Consider the following 16064-nt stretch of genomic DNA (forward strand, 5'->3'; position numbering starts at 1 on the left):
CTCCTGTCAGGGCACGAGGCGGGCGGGGGTCCCTCGCGCAGCAGCGGCAGCCGCCGCCGCCGCCGGCTGGCCCCGCCTCTCCCGGCGCCTCTCCCCCACCCACCCCGCCCGCCCACCCATATCCCGCTCAGGAGGGGCCGGTGGGCTGGCGAGCGCCTCACAGCAGCAGCACCAGAGAGGGAGAGAAGTCCGCCTCCCGCCGCCGCCGCCTCTGCATCCCCAGCAGCAACTTCCCTGCCCGGCTCCCCGCCGCCGCCGCCTCCTTCTCTCCCTGCTTTGCAGTAGCAGCAGCCGCCGCGCCGCCGCTCCTCCTCTCCTCCCGGGGACGATGCTCTGGCTCCTCAGCGGCAGCTCCCGAGCCGTGTCCCCGCGGCTCCTCCGCTCCCCCGGGCTCCCCTTCGCCGCCTGGCTCCTGCTGCACCACCTGGGGGCAGCGCCCATGGCCGGGGCTTCCTCCTTCCCCACAGGTACAGGAGGGAGGGCGAGCGGCACGTGCCCAAAGTTGCGCGCCGGGGCGGGGGTGTGGGGCGGTATGCGCGCATGATGGAGGCAGGTTTTTTCGGGTCGTCGGAATGGGCCGAAAGCGGGTCTGGGGCGGGCGAGGTTCTTCTGCACGCGCGCACCCCGCGAGCATCGCGCAGGTGAGGATCCTCAGACAGCCGAGCAGCCCGGCTGCCGAGCGTCAGATCTGGATCTGGTGCAAACCTAAAGCAAGCCACAGGGCTGTTGCCTTCGGAGATCAGTTGCTTGCTGTGGCAGAGCTGGAGGAGGAACGGAGCGTACCGACAGGCTGATAGCCGTAGGGTGCAGTTGCGTGGATGATCAGCATCAACGCGCGGATAGGGAGCATTCCGCACTCGGGGAGTCCTTGAGAGCCTTTGGTCAGCAGATGTGGAGATGTTGAAAAGGAGAGGTGACCTCTTAAGTTGCATGCCTTTCAGGCAGGTGAAGGACCTCAGCTGCTCTCCTCTCCACCCCTTGCTTCATGGAGGGCACACTTTACTGACACCTGGGGCGTCCAGAGAGATGTTGAGTCCATCTCTAGCCATTGTGAGAAGTGTTAGCTTTCCAGAGATGCCCCGCTATGAAATTCTGTTTGAGGGTGTGTGGGGATATGTGTGTCTCCAGGGAGGTTTTGCTCACTGGACTCATTTTGCAGCAAATTGATGCTGATTATAGTCTTGGTCTTTAGGTTTCAAAGACACCGGTCGGTTGAGTTCATGTGATCTGATCCACATAAGTAAACGAGAAATTCCCACCTAGAGACATCAGGTCCTTATCAATGTTGCCTAAATTTCATTTTTAAAAGTAACACTCCCAAAGAGTTTCAAAGGATCAAAAACATTCCTGTCTGTTGAGACCTAGGAACAACTTACACAATTAATTCACCCCCATACTACTTCTACTTTGGACAGTTTGTGGATGGGTAAGACAACAATAATTTTAAAAAATGTACAAACGCTTAACAAAATAGTAATAATTCCAAATACTTGCATTTCTTCAATCAAAGGAAAACCCACATTTACTTAAAAGTAACTCCTATTCATTTCAGTGGGCTTTTCTTTCACATAAGTTTCATCCTAAGTATGTGTAGGACTACAGATTTTTTGACTGCAGTGCTGTGCATAGTTAATTCAGGCTGAATGTGAGCAAAGTGGGAGGAGAAAGTATTAATTTTTAAAATATCTATTGCAGGTTCTGTTGCAAAATGTGAAAATGAAGGAGAAGTACTACAGATCCCCTTTATCACAGACAATCCTTGCATAACGTGCATTTGCCTGGTAAGTGTGAATTCCACTGATAAGATCAAACAATAATGTCTCGTGTAATCAAATTTCCTTATCTTTTCCCTTTGTGCCGCCAGAGATTAATTTCCAGTCCGTAATCTTGGAATCATATCCTTGACTTTTGCTTAGACACAAATCTTTCAGCTGACTTTGCCCATGACATTGTCAGGCTACCTGAACGCTCTTGTTTACAGGATGTACTTGTGATTGAAGCTTTTCCCCTCTAATGTCCATTGTGCTGAGCTACTGTTAAGTGGTTTTTGTGCTCGTAGAGTTTGTACTTATGGATGAGAAAGAATTGATGTTTAGCTGAGCCTTTGCTTATTTTCTGCCCAAGTTCTAAAAATTGGCTTCAGAGATGCAATGAAAAATATAACAGGTCAGTAACTGCAACAAAATCCAGGTGCTTTAGAAGTCCAAGTCTGCTTTCGAAATGCAGTGTGTTATACATTCAGGCTCTGCATTCTTGGCTAGACATATTGTAATAAAAAGACAATGCCAGCACACATGATACTTCTATCAAAAAACTCCACTCCAAGGATGACACTGGCTGTTGTTTGTTCAGGAAGTTCAGATTCCCTGGTAGTTAACAATGACCCTGGTTTGTATTCTGCAGCAAAGGAAATACCCCCTTATTCTTGCAAGGGATCTCAGTTTCACAGCAGAAATGCTTTGCAAGCCAGACTGTCAGAGCCACATAAAAATAATCACTGACAGTTGGAAAACAAACAAATTTGAGCAGATATTTTTAAAAGGATTTCCCCCCAAAAAAGTCATATGGGAACTAGAGTAGAAATAACTGAATTTATCTAAGTGAGGGAGGAGCAGGACCTTGCAGAATGTTTTTTTGGTCATAAAACGAGGGTTTTCCATCTGTCAGATCAGAAAAAGAGACAGGTGGTATAGGTCACCGTTGCTCCAAAAACCCCAAACCACTCTTTTATTTATATTATGAAGGTGCCCAGCTCTGCAGTTTGTCTCGTTAAGTGAAGGCAGGTGTGCCTGGCCATTATTTAGAGAGCCATCAAAACTTTGAATCAGTGTTCGTGATAGTAGCTTTAGAGGAGGAAGAGAAACTGGCAGAAAAAATGGGATGGTGGGGAGCAAAGTGAAATATAATGAGTTGTCTGTGGTTTTCCTTTTCCCAAAGATGTCTGCAGCCAGCTGTTTTTCATGTGATTTGCAGTTGAATATATCACATATAGCTTGTGTTGTTCATATCTTATCATGTTTAATGTCCTAATTAGTGCTTCAGTTTGGATTTTTTAAACATAAAATGAAGATAAGTTACAATGTTAAACAGGTGCTGCTGCTAACCTTTGTACTGTGTCCTCCATATTTCTTGCAAAAATCCCAGAATAGCTCTTCTCCTGGCTATTTTCCTGCGGCATTATAAGAATGTTAGTTCCCTTTCAGTTTTCATATGTAAAGGTTAACCTACTAACAGATACCCTCCCATCCCACACCCAACTGAATATTATGGTACTTATTTTATATTTGTGTGTCCATGATTTTCAGTTTGGAGACTGTCTGCATTACTATCTTCCTTAAATTTTAAGGGCTCCTGTTCTTACTTTTGAGCTTTGGCTTATAGACTGAACTTTGGGTGCCTGCCTGCCCCTAGGTCTGTTTTAGATCATTATCTTGGTCCATCCAGAGTCTAGCCCAGTATAAGATGGAGCCATATTGGGCTCTGCTGTATAGCATTCCTGAACAAATGACACCCTCATTTTTCACAGTATTGTACTCAATAGGCAGAGGGAAGAAGGCAGGGAATTCCCTGCTGGAGCATTACTGCAAGGACTAAGGTTCTCAGCATTCTGGAACCTGCTGTGAGCAAGTGCAATTACGTCTGAAGCTTCCTTGTGTCTTCGCCCTCCTCTCCCACTAGTTGAAAATCTCCTAAATTCACTTTATGGATTAATGTAGACCAGTGGCGTAGCGTGGGTTGTCAGCACCCGGGGCAAGGCAAGTAATTTGCGCCCCCTAACCCGTGGATTTGCGCCCCCTAACCCGTGGGTTTGCGCCCCCTAACCTGTGGATTTGCCCTAACCCCAGATGTTGCGCCCGGTGTGGCCGGCCCCCCCTGCACCCCCCACGCTACGCCACTGATGTAGACTTGCGTGTGCATCCATCACTAACTCTTTGCATAACCTAATAAAACTTGAACACAACACAGCTGCCTGTATGTATCACATATACTTTTTTTGAAAAAGGAAAGCAGACCACCATTCAAACAGGTGAAACCATGCGCATGCACAGTTTTTAGAGGGGTACCTTGTTGCAGGAAGAACAAGGCACTTTGTGGCACTTAGGAGTCCACAAAATGCTTTAAGGTGTCATAAATAGGATGTCATAAACACTGCTATTTTTGTGGCGGGAACGCAAATATGTGAGTTCTGATAACTATTTTGTATATGAAATGTGATATCAGAGCATTGCTTTGTGTCTCTTCATTGAATGCTCTGACTGCCTTGTCATTTCATAAGCAAAATAGGTATTAGGTCCCACACATTGCTCCCATTTCCAGTTGTGATCTTCCAGCCAAAAGCTCAGCAGCTCTTCTTCATGCTACAAGAGGTCTACATACCAAATTTGGCTCGGCTCCATGAACTTGTTTTGGGGTTATTGTGGCCATACTTCATGCACATTAAATTAATGATTTTTCATTAAAAAAAGAAAACAATCCCAAATTTAGCAGTTTTCAAGCTAATTTATCATCTTCAGAATTGCCTATCATTCCACAAAGAAGTTACATTCCATGTGCATGGAACCGCACAACAGCTCCCACTAAAGAGGTAGTGAGTTGCACTCAGGTGTTTGAGCATTTTCATACTTGCCTTTGCACTAATTTTGTTAATACTTGGTCCTTGTTAGTGCAGAAGAGAAGCTGCAGAGGCATTTTCCAATGTGACCCTGCCAATGTAGGTTTTATATTTTCATTACAAAGGGGTTTAAACAAGAGCTGCTTTGGTCCCATTTGTGAAAACACCTAATGCTAATTCTGTAGTTTATAAGATGGTTGCCACTTGTACTATAGTAGTATTCTAAGATTTTAAAAAGTAACTTGGATTGTCTAGACTGGTATGTGTAAAAAATGGTCGTGTGAATTGTCTCTGTGCGTTACCTGCTGGTGAGCTGGAAGCATAACTTTCATATCCGTCTGTTTGTACAATCATTTCTGTATGTACTTTTGTAAGGGCTGTGATTTGTACTTGAATAATACCTTCCACTCAAGCCCTTCAGACTGTACAAACATTGACGAATGGAGCCTCACACGAACTCTGCGTCAAACAAGGAGCCTTACGTACAGAGAGATGTGATTTGCTTAAATGCGTTCCAAGAAGGCAAAGCAGGGAAAGGAGCCACAGACCAGTAGTTTTCAGCCTTTACAGACACAGAACCCGCTTTCAACACAAACATGCATTTAGGGAACCTTTTAAAAAACCATATATCTGTATGGCAGGAGTGCTTCTGTTATGACCCACCTTATACTGAGCCATGGCCCAATAATGGGTTGTGAGCCACAACTCATTAGTTGATTCTAAGCCACCAGTTAAAGATACAGTATAGCACTCACCTCTGCTATTGTTTTAAACACCGGCTGAAAACTTTTTAAATTCAGCACACCTATCCAAACATACAACTGAATTATATATACTTGCTTTTAATTTTTACTCATTTTATCTAGGTTTTATTGATAATTGATTTATATTATTTTGTACATTGCTTAGAGATTTATTTTTTGTTGATGATGCGGTTAATAAATGTTTATAAATAAACAGACTGTTATCTTCTCAAACCATTTATTCCAGCCCAAGGTATATAACTTTACTAGGGCTATTTGGAAGTTAACTCTGGAGTGTAACAATGGCATCTCTTAATTCTTCATTTTTTTATTCACATATATTCTTATTTGCCTTCCAGAGCTCTTTATTCTATGTCCATCCATATTTAGCCACGTTTGTCTTCACACTGTACTTGCACATGGGTGAATTAAAGTACAACTATTGAAGGACATTGCCCTCTGCAGGCATTCAGTGTTCATTCTTTTCTATGCATGGAGGGGGCAGGGTGGAGCTGTGAATGTGGGCCTTCCCCAGATGCCCAACATCCCTCTGTACAGCAGAGTGTTTGCATCCAGGGACAGCCAAAACTTGCATGATCGACCCAGATCACGTGAATTTTGACTATGCATGCAGGCTGTGTGCAAATATTCTACTTTACTCGTTAATATCAGGCACATGGTTCACAGCATGTTCTGTGCCAGCAGTATGCAAAATCACCTACTTTTCCCAGATATGTAACCCTTTATTTATATTTCAGTGTATGATGAGCCACATATTCTTTTGTCTGTGGCTTTTGCATTTCCACTTTGAAATAAGTTTTGGTCATCCAATGACCGTGCTTTGGCAACATTATGACATGCAAAGCCTGTCTGGCTTTCTTCCAAAATATTGCAATCTTAGTAGTATTGTGATGGGCATGCAGTTTGTCCCATTGTCAAGGGACGATGATAATCTTAAATAGCCTGATTTTCAGATCCCATCGTTTCAGTCCTTGAAAGAGGCAAGGAAACAGTAGAACCATCCCAGTTCTTGATGTTCCTTCTCTTTTGCTGGGAATGCGATATAAAACTTAAGCCTCCTTTCCTTGCTGTGCCACTACTGAGCACTGCCCGTATATTAAAAACATAAGAGGAGCCCCATTAGATCAGCCTAAAAACCCATCTGATCCATCATGCTGTACTTACAGTGGTCAACCAGATGGCTATGGAGAATTCGCAATCAGGATCTACATGCAACAGCACTCCCCACAGTTGTGATTCCCAGCATCTGGCATTTGTTCCCACACCCAGAAAGAATACTCAAGACAACTTTTTTTTTAATAAAAAAAATAATATTTATTAAAATTTTCCAATCAAACCAAGTTATATATTCCAAATTAAACAAATTATCCAATAATCAAACAAGTCCCAATGTTATGCCTAATTATAAATTATTATTATTTTTTAGCTGACTTCCCGTGCTTCGAGATCGGAGGGAATCCTAATCCTCAAGGCAACTTATTAAGTGATTAAAAAACTATTAAAATGAAACAAATTAGCTCATTTGCTAAGTGTGAGCAGGGGGAATCAATGAGGGAAGCATCCCTCACCCCTGGGCATGTAAGCTGGCACATTATTTGCCCCACAGCCAAGGGTTGGGAGAAGGTCTCCCCCTTGCTAAGTGAGTCTTAGGTTAAGGTAAAGGTAAAGGTACCCCTGCCCCTATGGGCCAGTCTTGCCAGACTCTAGGGTTGTGCGCTCATCTCACTCAAGAGGCCGGGAGCCAGCGCTGTCCGCAGACACTTCCGGGTCACGTGGCCAGCGTGACAAAGCTGCTCTGGCGAGCCAGCGCAGCACACATGGAAACGGCGTTTACCTTCCCGCTGGTAAGCGGTCCCTATTTATCTACTTGCACCCAGGGGTGCTTTTGAACTGCTAGGTTGTCAGGCGCTGGGACCGAGCAACGGGAGCGCACCCCGCTGCGGGGATTCGAACCGCCGACCATGCGATTGGCAAGTCCTAGGCGCTGAGGTTTTACCCACAGCGCCACCCGCGTCCCTTAGAGTCTTAGGTTAGTGAAACCCAAATTGTACACCTGCACCCCATCGTCCAGCATACATCGTGATGCACAGACCAGGCCCCAAGGGAATCTCCCAAGCTTCCAGTTATGGGTGATGACTCAAAAGTACCGTTATCCCCATAATGCCTTGGGGTGGTAGTGAATTAAGGCCTTATCTTTCCTTACGTGCCTTCGAAAGTGGCGGGAGAACATAGCCATTATGGTTAGTAGCCATTGACAGGCCTCTCCTCCATAAATTTGTCTAATCCTCTTTTAAAGTTGGTGGCTGTCACTGTATCTTGTGGGAGCAAATTCCACACTAGGTGCTGTGTGAAGTACTTTTTTTGTCTCGAATCTTGGAACATTCATCTTCACTGGGTGGCCCCAAGTTGTAGTATCATGAGATGTGGAGAATGGAGATCTAAAGAAGTGAGGGTTTTGAAAAGAACACAATTCATCTTCCATCCACAGATGAAAAGTTCCAGAACTGCATCGCATAGCCTACATGTTTCAGTTGTTGTGATTGAAATGCAGGATTGAGGTTTATAAGACTTCACAGGTGCTTTAATGGAAGGCTGCTTAACTAAGGGCAAGCCTTCATTTAGGCTGTGATATGTGAGGATTTAGATGAGGCAGGACGGGTTCACATTTATTACTTTATGATTTTAACATCAACTAATGACTTTTGATTTGTGACTGGTATATTAAAGGTAAAGGTACCCCTGCCCATACGGGCCAGTCGTGTCCGACTCTAGGGTTGTGCGCTCATCTCACTTAAGAGGCTGGGAGCCAGTGCTGTCTGAAGACACTTCCGGGTCACTTGGCCAGCGTGACGAGGCTGCTCTGGCGAGCCGGCACCAGCGCAGCACACGGAAATGCTGTTTACCTTCCCGCTATAAAGCGGTACCTATTTATCTACTTGCACTTAGGGGTGCTTTCGAGCTGCTAGGTGGGCAGGAGCTGGGACCGAAAGACGGGAGCTCACCCCGCCGCGGGGATTTGAACCGCCGACCATACGATCGGCAAGTCCTAGGCACTGAGGTTTTACCCACAGCGCCACCCACATCCCTGGTATATTACTTGTAACCTTTTCAATGTCTAAAGATAGGACTTTCGTATTATCTCAGAAACAATGTTATTCAATAGAGTCGGTTCCTGCATTCACATGCCAGTCATCAAGTACAAAATCATCAAGTGATGGGCCTGCACGTCTAAACCAGGCCACAGACTCAGGAACTTGAAGGAAACTCTCATTTTGCCATGGCATTATGTAGGGACCTGTTTTATCTGAAAGTTTTGCAATACAGTCATACCTCATGTTACGTTTGCTTCACGTTACATTTTTTCAGGTTGCGTCCCGCTGCGACCCATAAGTACCGGAAAGGGTTACTTCCAGGTTTCACCGCTCGCGCATGCGCAGTAGTGCTAAATGGCACTTCGCGCATGCGCACAAGCGTCAAATCACGTCGCGCACCTGCGCAGATACGGCGATTCAGGTTGCGGGCTTTTCACGTTGTGAACGGGCCTCCAGAATGGATCTCGTTCACAACTAGAGGTACCACTGTATAGAAAAGGGATAAAGCAACAGGAATATTTTATGGTAAATCTTGGTATAAGCGCAATAGAAGACCATATTTAGCTTGGTTCTTCTATGTCTGAAAATAGTTCACATGGGATATTGTAGCTTTTCTTTGTAAAAGTATGTCGTGCTTCAATGTTATCTCAAAGAAGGCATAAAATTGCCCCAGCATAGCAGAAAGAGCTGAAATGAGGTCTGTGCATAATTACAGGATTTAACATGTTTGAGTGCTCCCCACAAGATCAATCTAGCCTGAGTTAAAAATTTTGAGTTTTTAAATGTCGGGAGATGATTATGGTCATGAGGGTTGCAGCTTGGGTGGTGTTGGTGGAACAAACCATATAATTTCACCCCATGTGTCATTGTCTGCATAAGACTGGAGCATCTTACCAGATGGCAGCTGGAATCCAAGAATAACCATCCCATAAGCTGTTTCTGGATTTTCAGTTTTTAAAACAAAACCAAAGGGAAAGATTAAGCACACTACTGCAACTGGATAGGTGGCAGGAAATACTTGTCAGTCTCTTCCATCACGCAGATTTGTAATGGCACAAAAGGGGTGTGTGATGTTGCATAATGAACAATATAACCCAATCTATTGGAACATTTTAAGGCATGTTCAAACATACCTCAATTAGGACTACTCCCCATGGAGCTTTGCATTGGGGGATTCATAAAAATATCAATCAATCTTTATTACGGTCCAGAGACCCAACAAAGCATAAAAATACAGTGGTGCCTCGAAAGACGAAAAGAATCCGTTCCGCGAGTCTCTTCGTCTAGCGGTTTTTTCATCTTGCGAAGCAACCCTATTAGCGGCTTAGCGGATTAGCGCTATTAGCGGTTTAGCGGCTATTAAAGGCTTAGCGGCTTAGCGGCTAAAAGGCTATTAGCGGCTTAGCGGCTTAGAAAAAGGGGGGGAGCGAAAAAAATCGCAAGACTCGCAAGACGTTTTCGTCTTGCGAAGCAAGCCCATAGGGAAATTCGTCTTGCGAAGCGCATCGAAAAACGGAAAACCCTTTCGTCTAGCGGGTTTTTCGTCTTGCGAGGCATTTGTCTTGCGGGGCACCACTGTAAACCGATTGACTGGGGCTTGCACCAGGGGACACTCTGACAGTGCCACTAATTCCCCCCTCCAATGTGGCACACTTTTTCTCTTGCTGCCACCATGCCATCCATCTGTAGACTAGGGCATTGCATTTTAGGTAAGTTGAAATGGCGAGTGGTCACTTTGGATGGGAGCCAAGCTTGCCTTCCATTCAAAAGTGACACCACCACCCACCCATGGCTAAAATGTAAGCTGGAGGACCGGAAAGGCTGGTAGTAAGGTAGCACAGCCCTGTCAAGTTGGTGAGGAGACATTTTGAGCAAGTGAGGCCCTTGGCCCTGTGCCTGACCACTGCGGGAGGGGGAGAGAAAGAAATGAGGAAGAAGCAAGCAGTGCACCTGATCCACAAGCTGCTTTTGATAGTTAATTACATGCAAGAACAGAGACATGTCCTTTGTCTGCAAAAAAATCCCAGACTTTCTTTTATTAGACTCCTTACACCTTGGCCTGTTGAGGTGGTAAAACATTGTCTGACTTGTGCCATTGTGCCGTTGCTTGGAATCAATAAACAAATGTATCCTTCCATACAGAAAATTCAATGTCAATGAGAAAAGGTCTTATTGGAGCATAGGCAGGGAGGTTTTATATGGAAGTGTGTTTAGTCATTTGATCCCCTACCTGGAGTCGGATGTGATACAGCTCACACAGAGATTTATTATCTTAGTGAGGACTAGGCCTTAGTTAACTTTCAAAAGCAGGTGATCTGACATTGGTCTCTTGCTATATCTTGGAGATGTAGCCATAAGTCTTTACAAGCCAATCGTCGCAAGAGCTGATTTCTCATTTCTTAATTATCCTGCTAAAACGGCTCTACACTGAATCAAGTCTTCTAGGGATGTAGATATGTTTTAAATTCTGTTTTGTATATATGTGTGTGTGTGTGTGTGTGTGTGTGTTGTTGTGTAGTACTTTTGAAAACTATGAGTAAAGTAACAGTTGATAAAAGCCAGAGTAATGACCTTGACAAATGACATCCATACCAATCCCCCCCACCCAGCCCAAACCTAAAGCCTGCCAAGTGTACCTGAGCAGCAGTAATTGTAGTTCTCAACCTTTTATCACCTAAATGTGGAACAGAAGGAAACCAATGTGAGCCAGAAAGTGTAATCTGGCGTTGGAAACATGAGAAAAGTTGGGAGACAGGCACTCAGGAAACGAGAAATCGGAGCTTTGCTTGGCATGAGTTTTATTCAGCATGAAACATCATTCTGTAGTTTAAATTTCCATTTCTATATCCAAATGTGCCATGTAGAATTTGACCTTGCAGTTATAAAAATTATGTGAAGCTCAGTGTTCTAAGAATTGGGTTCTACCTTGCTTGAGAGAACAAAGAGGTGTAGTGAAGGAAACCTAAAATTCCTCACATCTAATAGCAATAAATGAACAAATAAACAAATAAACAAATATTGCTGACCAACACCCACGCTCACCTGTCTTGAATTTTCTACATACCTGTTACAAGCCTTTTGCACAACACCCCGTTTGCAAGTGATGCTCAGTCTAAAAGCAACTGTTTGGCATATGTCTTTGGTGAAAACAGCAATATCTTAGTACATCAGGATCCATTTTTTGTTGTATCAAGGTATAATACGGCCCAGATGAAATGTTGTGGAATAGTGCATATTAAAAGAAAACCATCAAACAGTACTTTCAAACCTGTTTTATTCAATATAATTTCATGAGTTGATGTACATTGTCCAAAAGAGCCTACCTGAATTTAATCTTCCCTCACTTTAAATGCCTTTATTGCTGTAAAGTACAATCAATTTTCTTCTCCTCCCCTCCTACACAGTGGTTAACGGTAACCTTTTATGGCATCATGCTGAAAAAGGTTTTGATCAGAATTTGGTAAGTGCATCCCAGAGTAGAAATGGGACCATATGCTGTTCCTTTTAAATGTTTTCACAGATGCATCAAATGTACACGAGACAGAAATCATGTTTAGAGTAGTGAGGTGCCTGAAGCATGTTTTTGTATTGTCATATTGACCAATGTTAATTCGTAAGTGTGAATTAATGATTAAAAGGATGCATAAATAAATAAATCAAGAATGTAAAAGTTCTCCAACTCCTCTACTTGTTATTTTCGTTCTATAATGGACCCAGTGGCTGCAGGGCAAGAAGAACTGATGAAGAAATTACCGGTATGCTGGTGGTTCTCTGGTTGAAAGCAAAATAAACAAAGTTCAGTTCCTTTCCTCAGGTGCATAACTGCAGTCATAAATTCAAACAACAATTTATTGTATATAGCCAAAGGCCTTCACATTGAACAACACAGGGCAAAAAGTAAGATATTCGATTAGAATCACACAACATAAATTTAAAATTACACAGCATAAAATTTTGAAATTTCAATGCATTAACATAACTGGAGCACAGCTGCTTAGGTGCCAGAGCAAATTTGGCTACCAGATGTGTAATTAGGGACGCGGGTGGCGCTGTGGGTAAAAGCCTCAGCGCCTAGGGCTTGCTGATCGAAAGGTTGGCGGTTCGAATCCCCGCGGCGGGGTGTGCTCCCGTTGCTCGGTCCCAGCACCTGCCAACCTAGCAGTTCGAAAGCACCTCCGGGTGCAAGTAGATAAATAGGGACTGCTTACTGGCGGGAAGGTAAACGGCGTTCCGTGTGCTGCGCTGGCTCGCCAGATGCAGCTTTGTCATGCTGGCCACGTGACCCGGAAGTGTCTCCGGACAGCGCTGGCCCCCGGCCTCTTAAGTGAGATGGGCGCACAACCCTAGAGTCTGTCAAGACTGGCCCGTACGGGCAGGGGTACCTTTACCTTTACCTATCAGCTAAGAGTTCAGCTATCCATTCCTAGGGGATCGCTCTGAGAACAAATCAACAAATAGTGCATGATATCCTCAACCTGGTTACATCCATAAATGCATTCCAAAGTATGTCCCCTCTAAGGATGCTGAGGGCATCTGTTGAAAGCTAAGTTCAACAAAGACCCTATGTAATTGTGGAAAGGCCAGTGTCTCAAGGTAATGGAACCTTGAGTGGTTGTCCTTGCTTTGAGGGCACTAGAGTAATGGGCAGTAATAATGGATGTTCTACCTTGGTTGGTGTCATGGTCAAAGATCCACTTTCTAAGATCACACAAGCTAAGGGACAAATATTTATCCTTTTGGAGATTGTAAGCCTTAAGCTTGTCTTGACACTTTTGTGCCCGATCTTCTGTTCTTAGTTGCTCCAACCAGCAGAGCTTGGTGATGATATGATCCTCAAAGGCATTTAGTCTATGCCAGTATCTTAAAGTAGGCTAGTTTAATTCTGGCTGCTATCGAAAGGAGACCCAACTCGGCTCTAAGGTGAGCCAACAGAGTCCTAGGAGAAAGCCCCAATGTCTGCCTCGTAAATTTAACTCTCATGTGAAGATCAGAGTACGTACGGATTTCTGGAGTGAAATAATTTTGAGAAATGGGCCTTGTAACATAAATGATTTTGTAACTAACAGAAATGACACAGAAATAGAAAAATAATAACAGTAATTTATTATTTATATAGGTAAAATGGTAGGGTAAAAGACCGAGGGAGCCGGTGTTTTCCACAGACAGCTTTCCGGGTCATGTGGCAAGCATGACTAAACCGCTTCTGGTGCAACAGAACACCGTGACAGAAGCCAGAGTGCACAGAAACGCCGTTTACCTTCCCACCACAGTGGTATCTATTTATCTACTTGCACTGGTGTGCTTTTGAACTGCTAGGTTGGCAGAAGCTGGGACAGAGCAACAGAAGCTCACCCTGTTGCAGGGATTCGAACCGTCAACCTTCCGATCGGCAAGCCCAAGAGGGTCAGTGGTTTAGACCACAGTGCCACCTGCATCTGTACCATTCATTCATACATACATACATTTGTTTGTTTGCAAGCTTGCTTGCTTGCTACCCATCTGACTGGGTTACTCCAGCCACTCTGGGCAGTATTTCACAGGCTGGGAGCAATCTATTTTTCAAATGTGTTTCACATTTAATTGATCATAATGAGAACTAATACAGTGTTTGGAAGTCTGCATTGATTACAGATTTTGATGTCGCTCTGCCGAAAGAGAACCAATACTGTAGTAGTGTCAGCACATCAGTGCTGCACTTACTAGAGCAAGCAGGAAAGTGCCAAAGGCTTTGCTTTGGCATAATTAAGAGCTCCAGAAATCTCAATACAAAAACACATAGTTAAAATGAATAAATAATAAAAATTTGTAAAGGGCACCCCACCAAATACCATAAACTAAATGGGGAAAGTGTAATTTAGGTTGAAAATGTCTCTGGAATGTTTTTGCTTTATATGCAAAATGGGTCTGGGTCTGTGCTAAAGAAAGAAATGGATTTTCCCCCTTTATTGCCAATAAGAGCAGTGTTGTTAAAGAGAAGGTTCAATATCAAAATTCAGTTTTAAAAGCATACTGTTACCTGTGCATATTCCTTTATAAGCTTTCAAGTTTCTTCTACTGAGTTGCTAATAGACTTTTTAAAAATTACGATCTTGTAATTCAGTTGCAGGATATCTGGTATTCTGCCGATGTTGCTATATAAAAATAGTCATTTTTCTTTAAAAAGCGGGGGGGGGGGACCCCTCTTATTTTTAGTTTCCCATAATGTTTTAATATTCAATTTTGGAGGTGGATATGTAAAGGAATTCATGTTTAAACTTAAAAAGGCACCATAAAAATAAAAATAGCTTGTATGAAATGTTTGCATTTCAAGACTATAGAAACTGCCACTGTTCTGGTGTTTTTATTTTAATGTAATTAAAATAGCAATGCTGTCCTTCAGCTTTGGATGTTTCCCGTTCTTCTTAGCAAGTACTGTTTGTAGCCTTAACCCAAATAATAGTTCCTGCTTATTTTTGTTTTTAAAGAATTATTATTATTATTATTATTATTATTATTATTATTATTATTATTAAAAAAGAGGGGTAGAGCAGAGAGGAGCATTGCTGGATCTGATCCCAGGCCAATCTAGTTGACAATTTGGTTATCAACCCCACATCCCACTTAACATGTTTTTTCTTTTACTTGTCTGAATCCATCCCTTGATCCCACAATTTACCAGTGGTACCCCCAACTACTCAACCCTTTGGGCCTCTTCCCTGAGAAGTTATCTGAAGGGTCTTCCATCATTCAGAAGTTCAAGGCAGAGGAATTCTGCCACCAGATGGACAGAGTGCAAAAGCCTCTTTGAAATAAGAGACAAAACCACCTGCTATTTTGGGTCCAAACCATTGATTTCTTGTATTTGTAGATAAGTCTTCATATAATCACATCACATCAATGGCATAGGTACATCCCTGCTGAACACCTCTTCACCCCTGTTTAATTCCTAATACTGTGAAATGTAATTTCACATAGACCTGAAATAAACTTTTTTTATATATTTAGGAATTTGAAAGTTGTTATTTGAATGTCACTAACCATTTTTAAAAACTTGGATTTTGTTATGATGGACAGGATCCACAAACTCTACCATACAGTTGAACACTCCTAGTGAAGCTGTTTTGTACTGAGTCACATTATTGGCCCATCTCGCCCAGCATTGTCTACCATGAGTGGAAGTGGTTCCCTGGGGTCTCAGAAAGTGGTGTTCCACACAGGGGCACACCTAGGAGCTGCCCAGGTTGGCCCCCACCAAGGGAGCAGGCCCAGGGTGGCGCCAAAATTGTGCCTGATTTGGAGGGGCAGAGCGCCCGGGGGCGGGGGGCTTTGGTGGTGCTAATACAGCTCCTTGACAAGGACTCAAGGGAGCCTAGGTACACTTCTAGGTAAAGGTAAAGGGACCGCTGACCATTAGATCCAGTCGTGGCCGACTCTGGGGTTGCGGCACTCATCTCGCTTTATTGGCCGAGGGAGCCGGCGTACAGCTTCCGGGTCATGTGGCCAGCATGACTAAGCCGCTTCTGGTGAACCAGAGTAGCGCACAGAAACACCGTTTACCTTCCCACTGGAGCGGTACCAATTTATCTACTTGCACTTTGACGTGCTTTCGAACTGCAA

At 43.8% G+C, this 16064-nt stretch overlaps 1 protein-coding gene across 2 annotated transcripts in view; it reads left to right on the plus strand.

Annotated features, from left to right (window-relative positions):
• Positions 1-276: 276 nt before the first annotated feature.
• The window catches only part of BMPER (BMP binding endothelial regulator), a 169237-nt gene continuing 153449 nt past the window's right edge, over positions 277-16064 (plus strand). The window contains exons 1-2 of one of the 2 annotated variants that reach the window (XM_077916511.1): positions 277-467; positions 1696-1781. In XM_077916511.1, coding sequence (XP_077772637.1) covers positions 329-467; positions 1696-1781 — 225 coding nt within the window. In that variant the 5' untranslated portion in view covers positions 277-328. The remainder of the gene's footprint in view (positions 468-1695; positions 1782-16064) is intronic. The other variant, XM_028750015.2, reaches the window with a different exon arrangement.

This window comes from Podarcis muralis, chromosome 12 (genome assembly GCF_964188315.1).
Source record: "Podarcis muralis chromosome 12, rPodMur119.hap1.1, whole genome shotgun sequence".
In the NCBI taxonomy this organism is placed as follows: Eukaryota; Metazoa; Chordata; class Lepidosauria; order Squamata; family Lacertidae; genus Podarcis; species Podarcis muralis.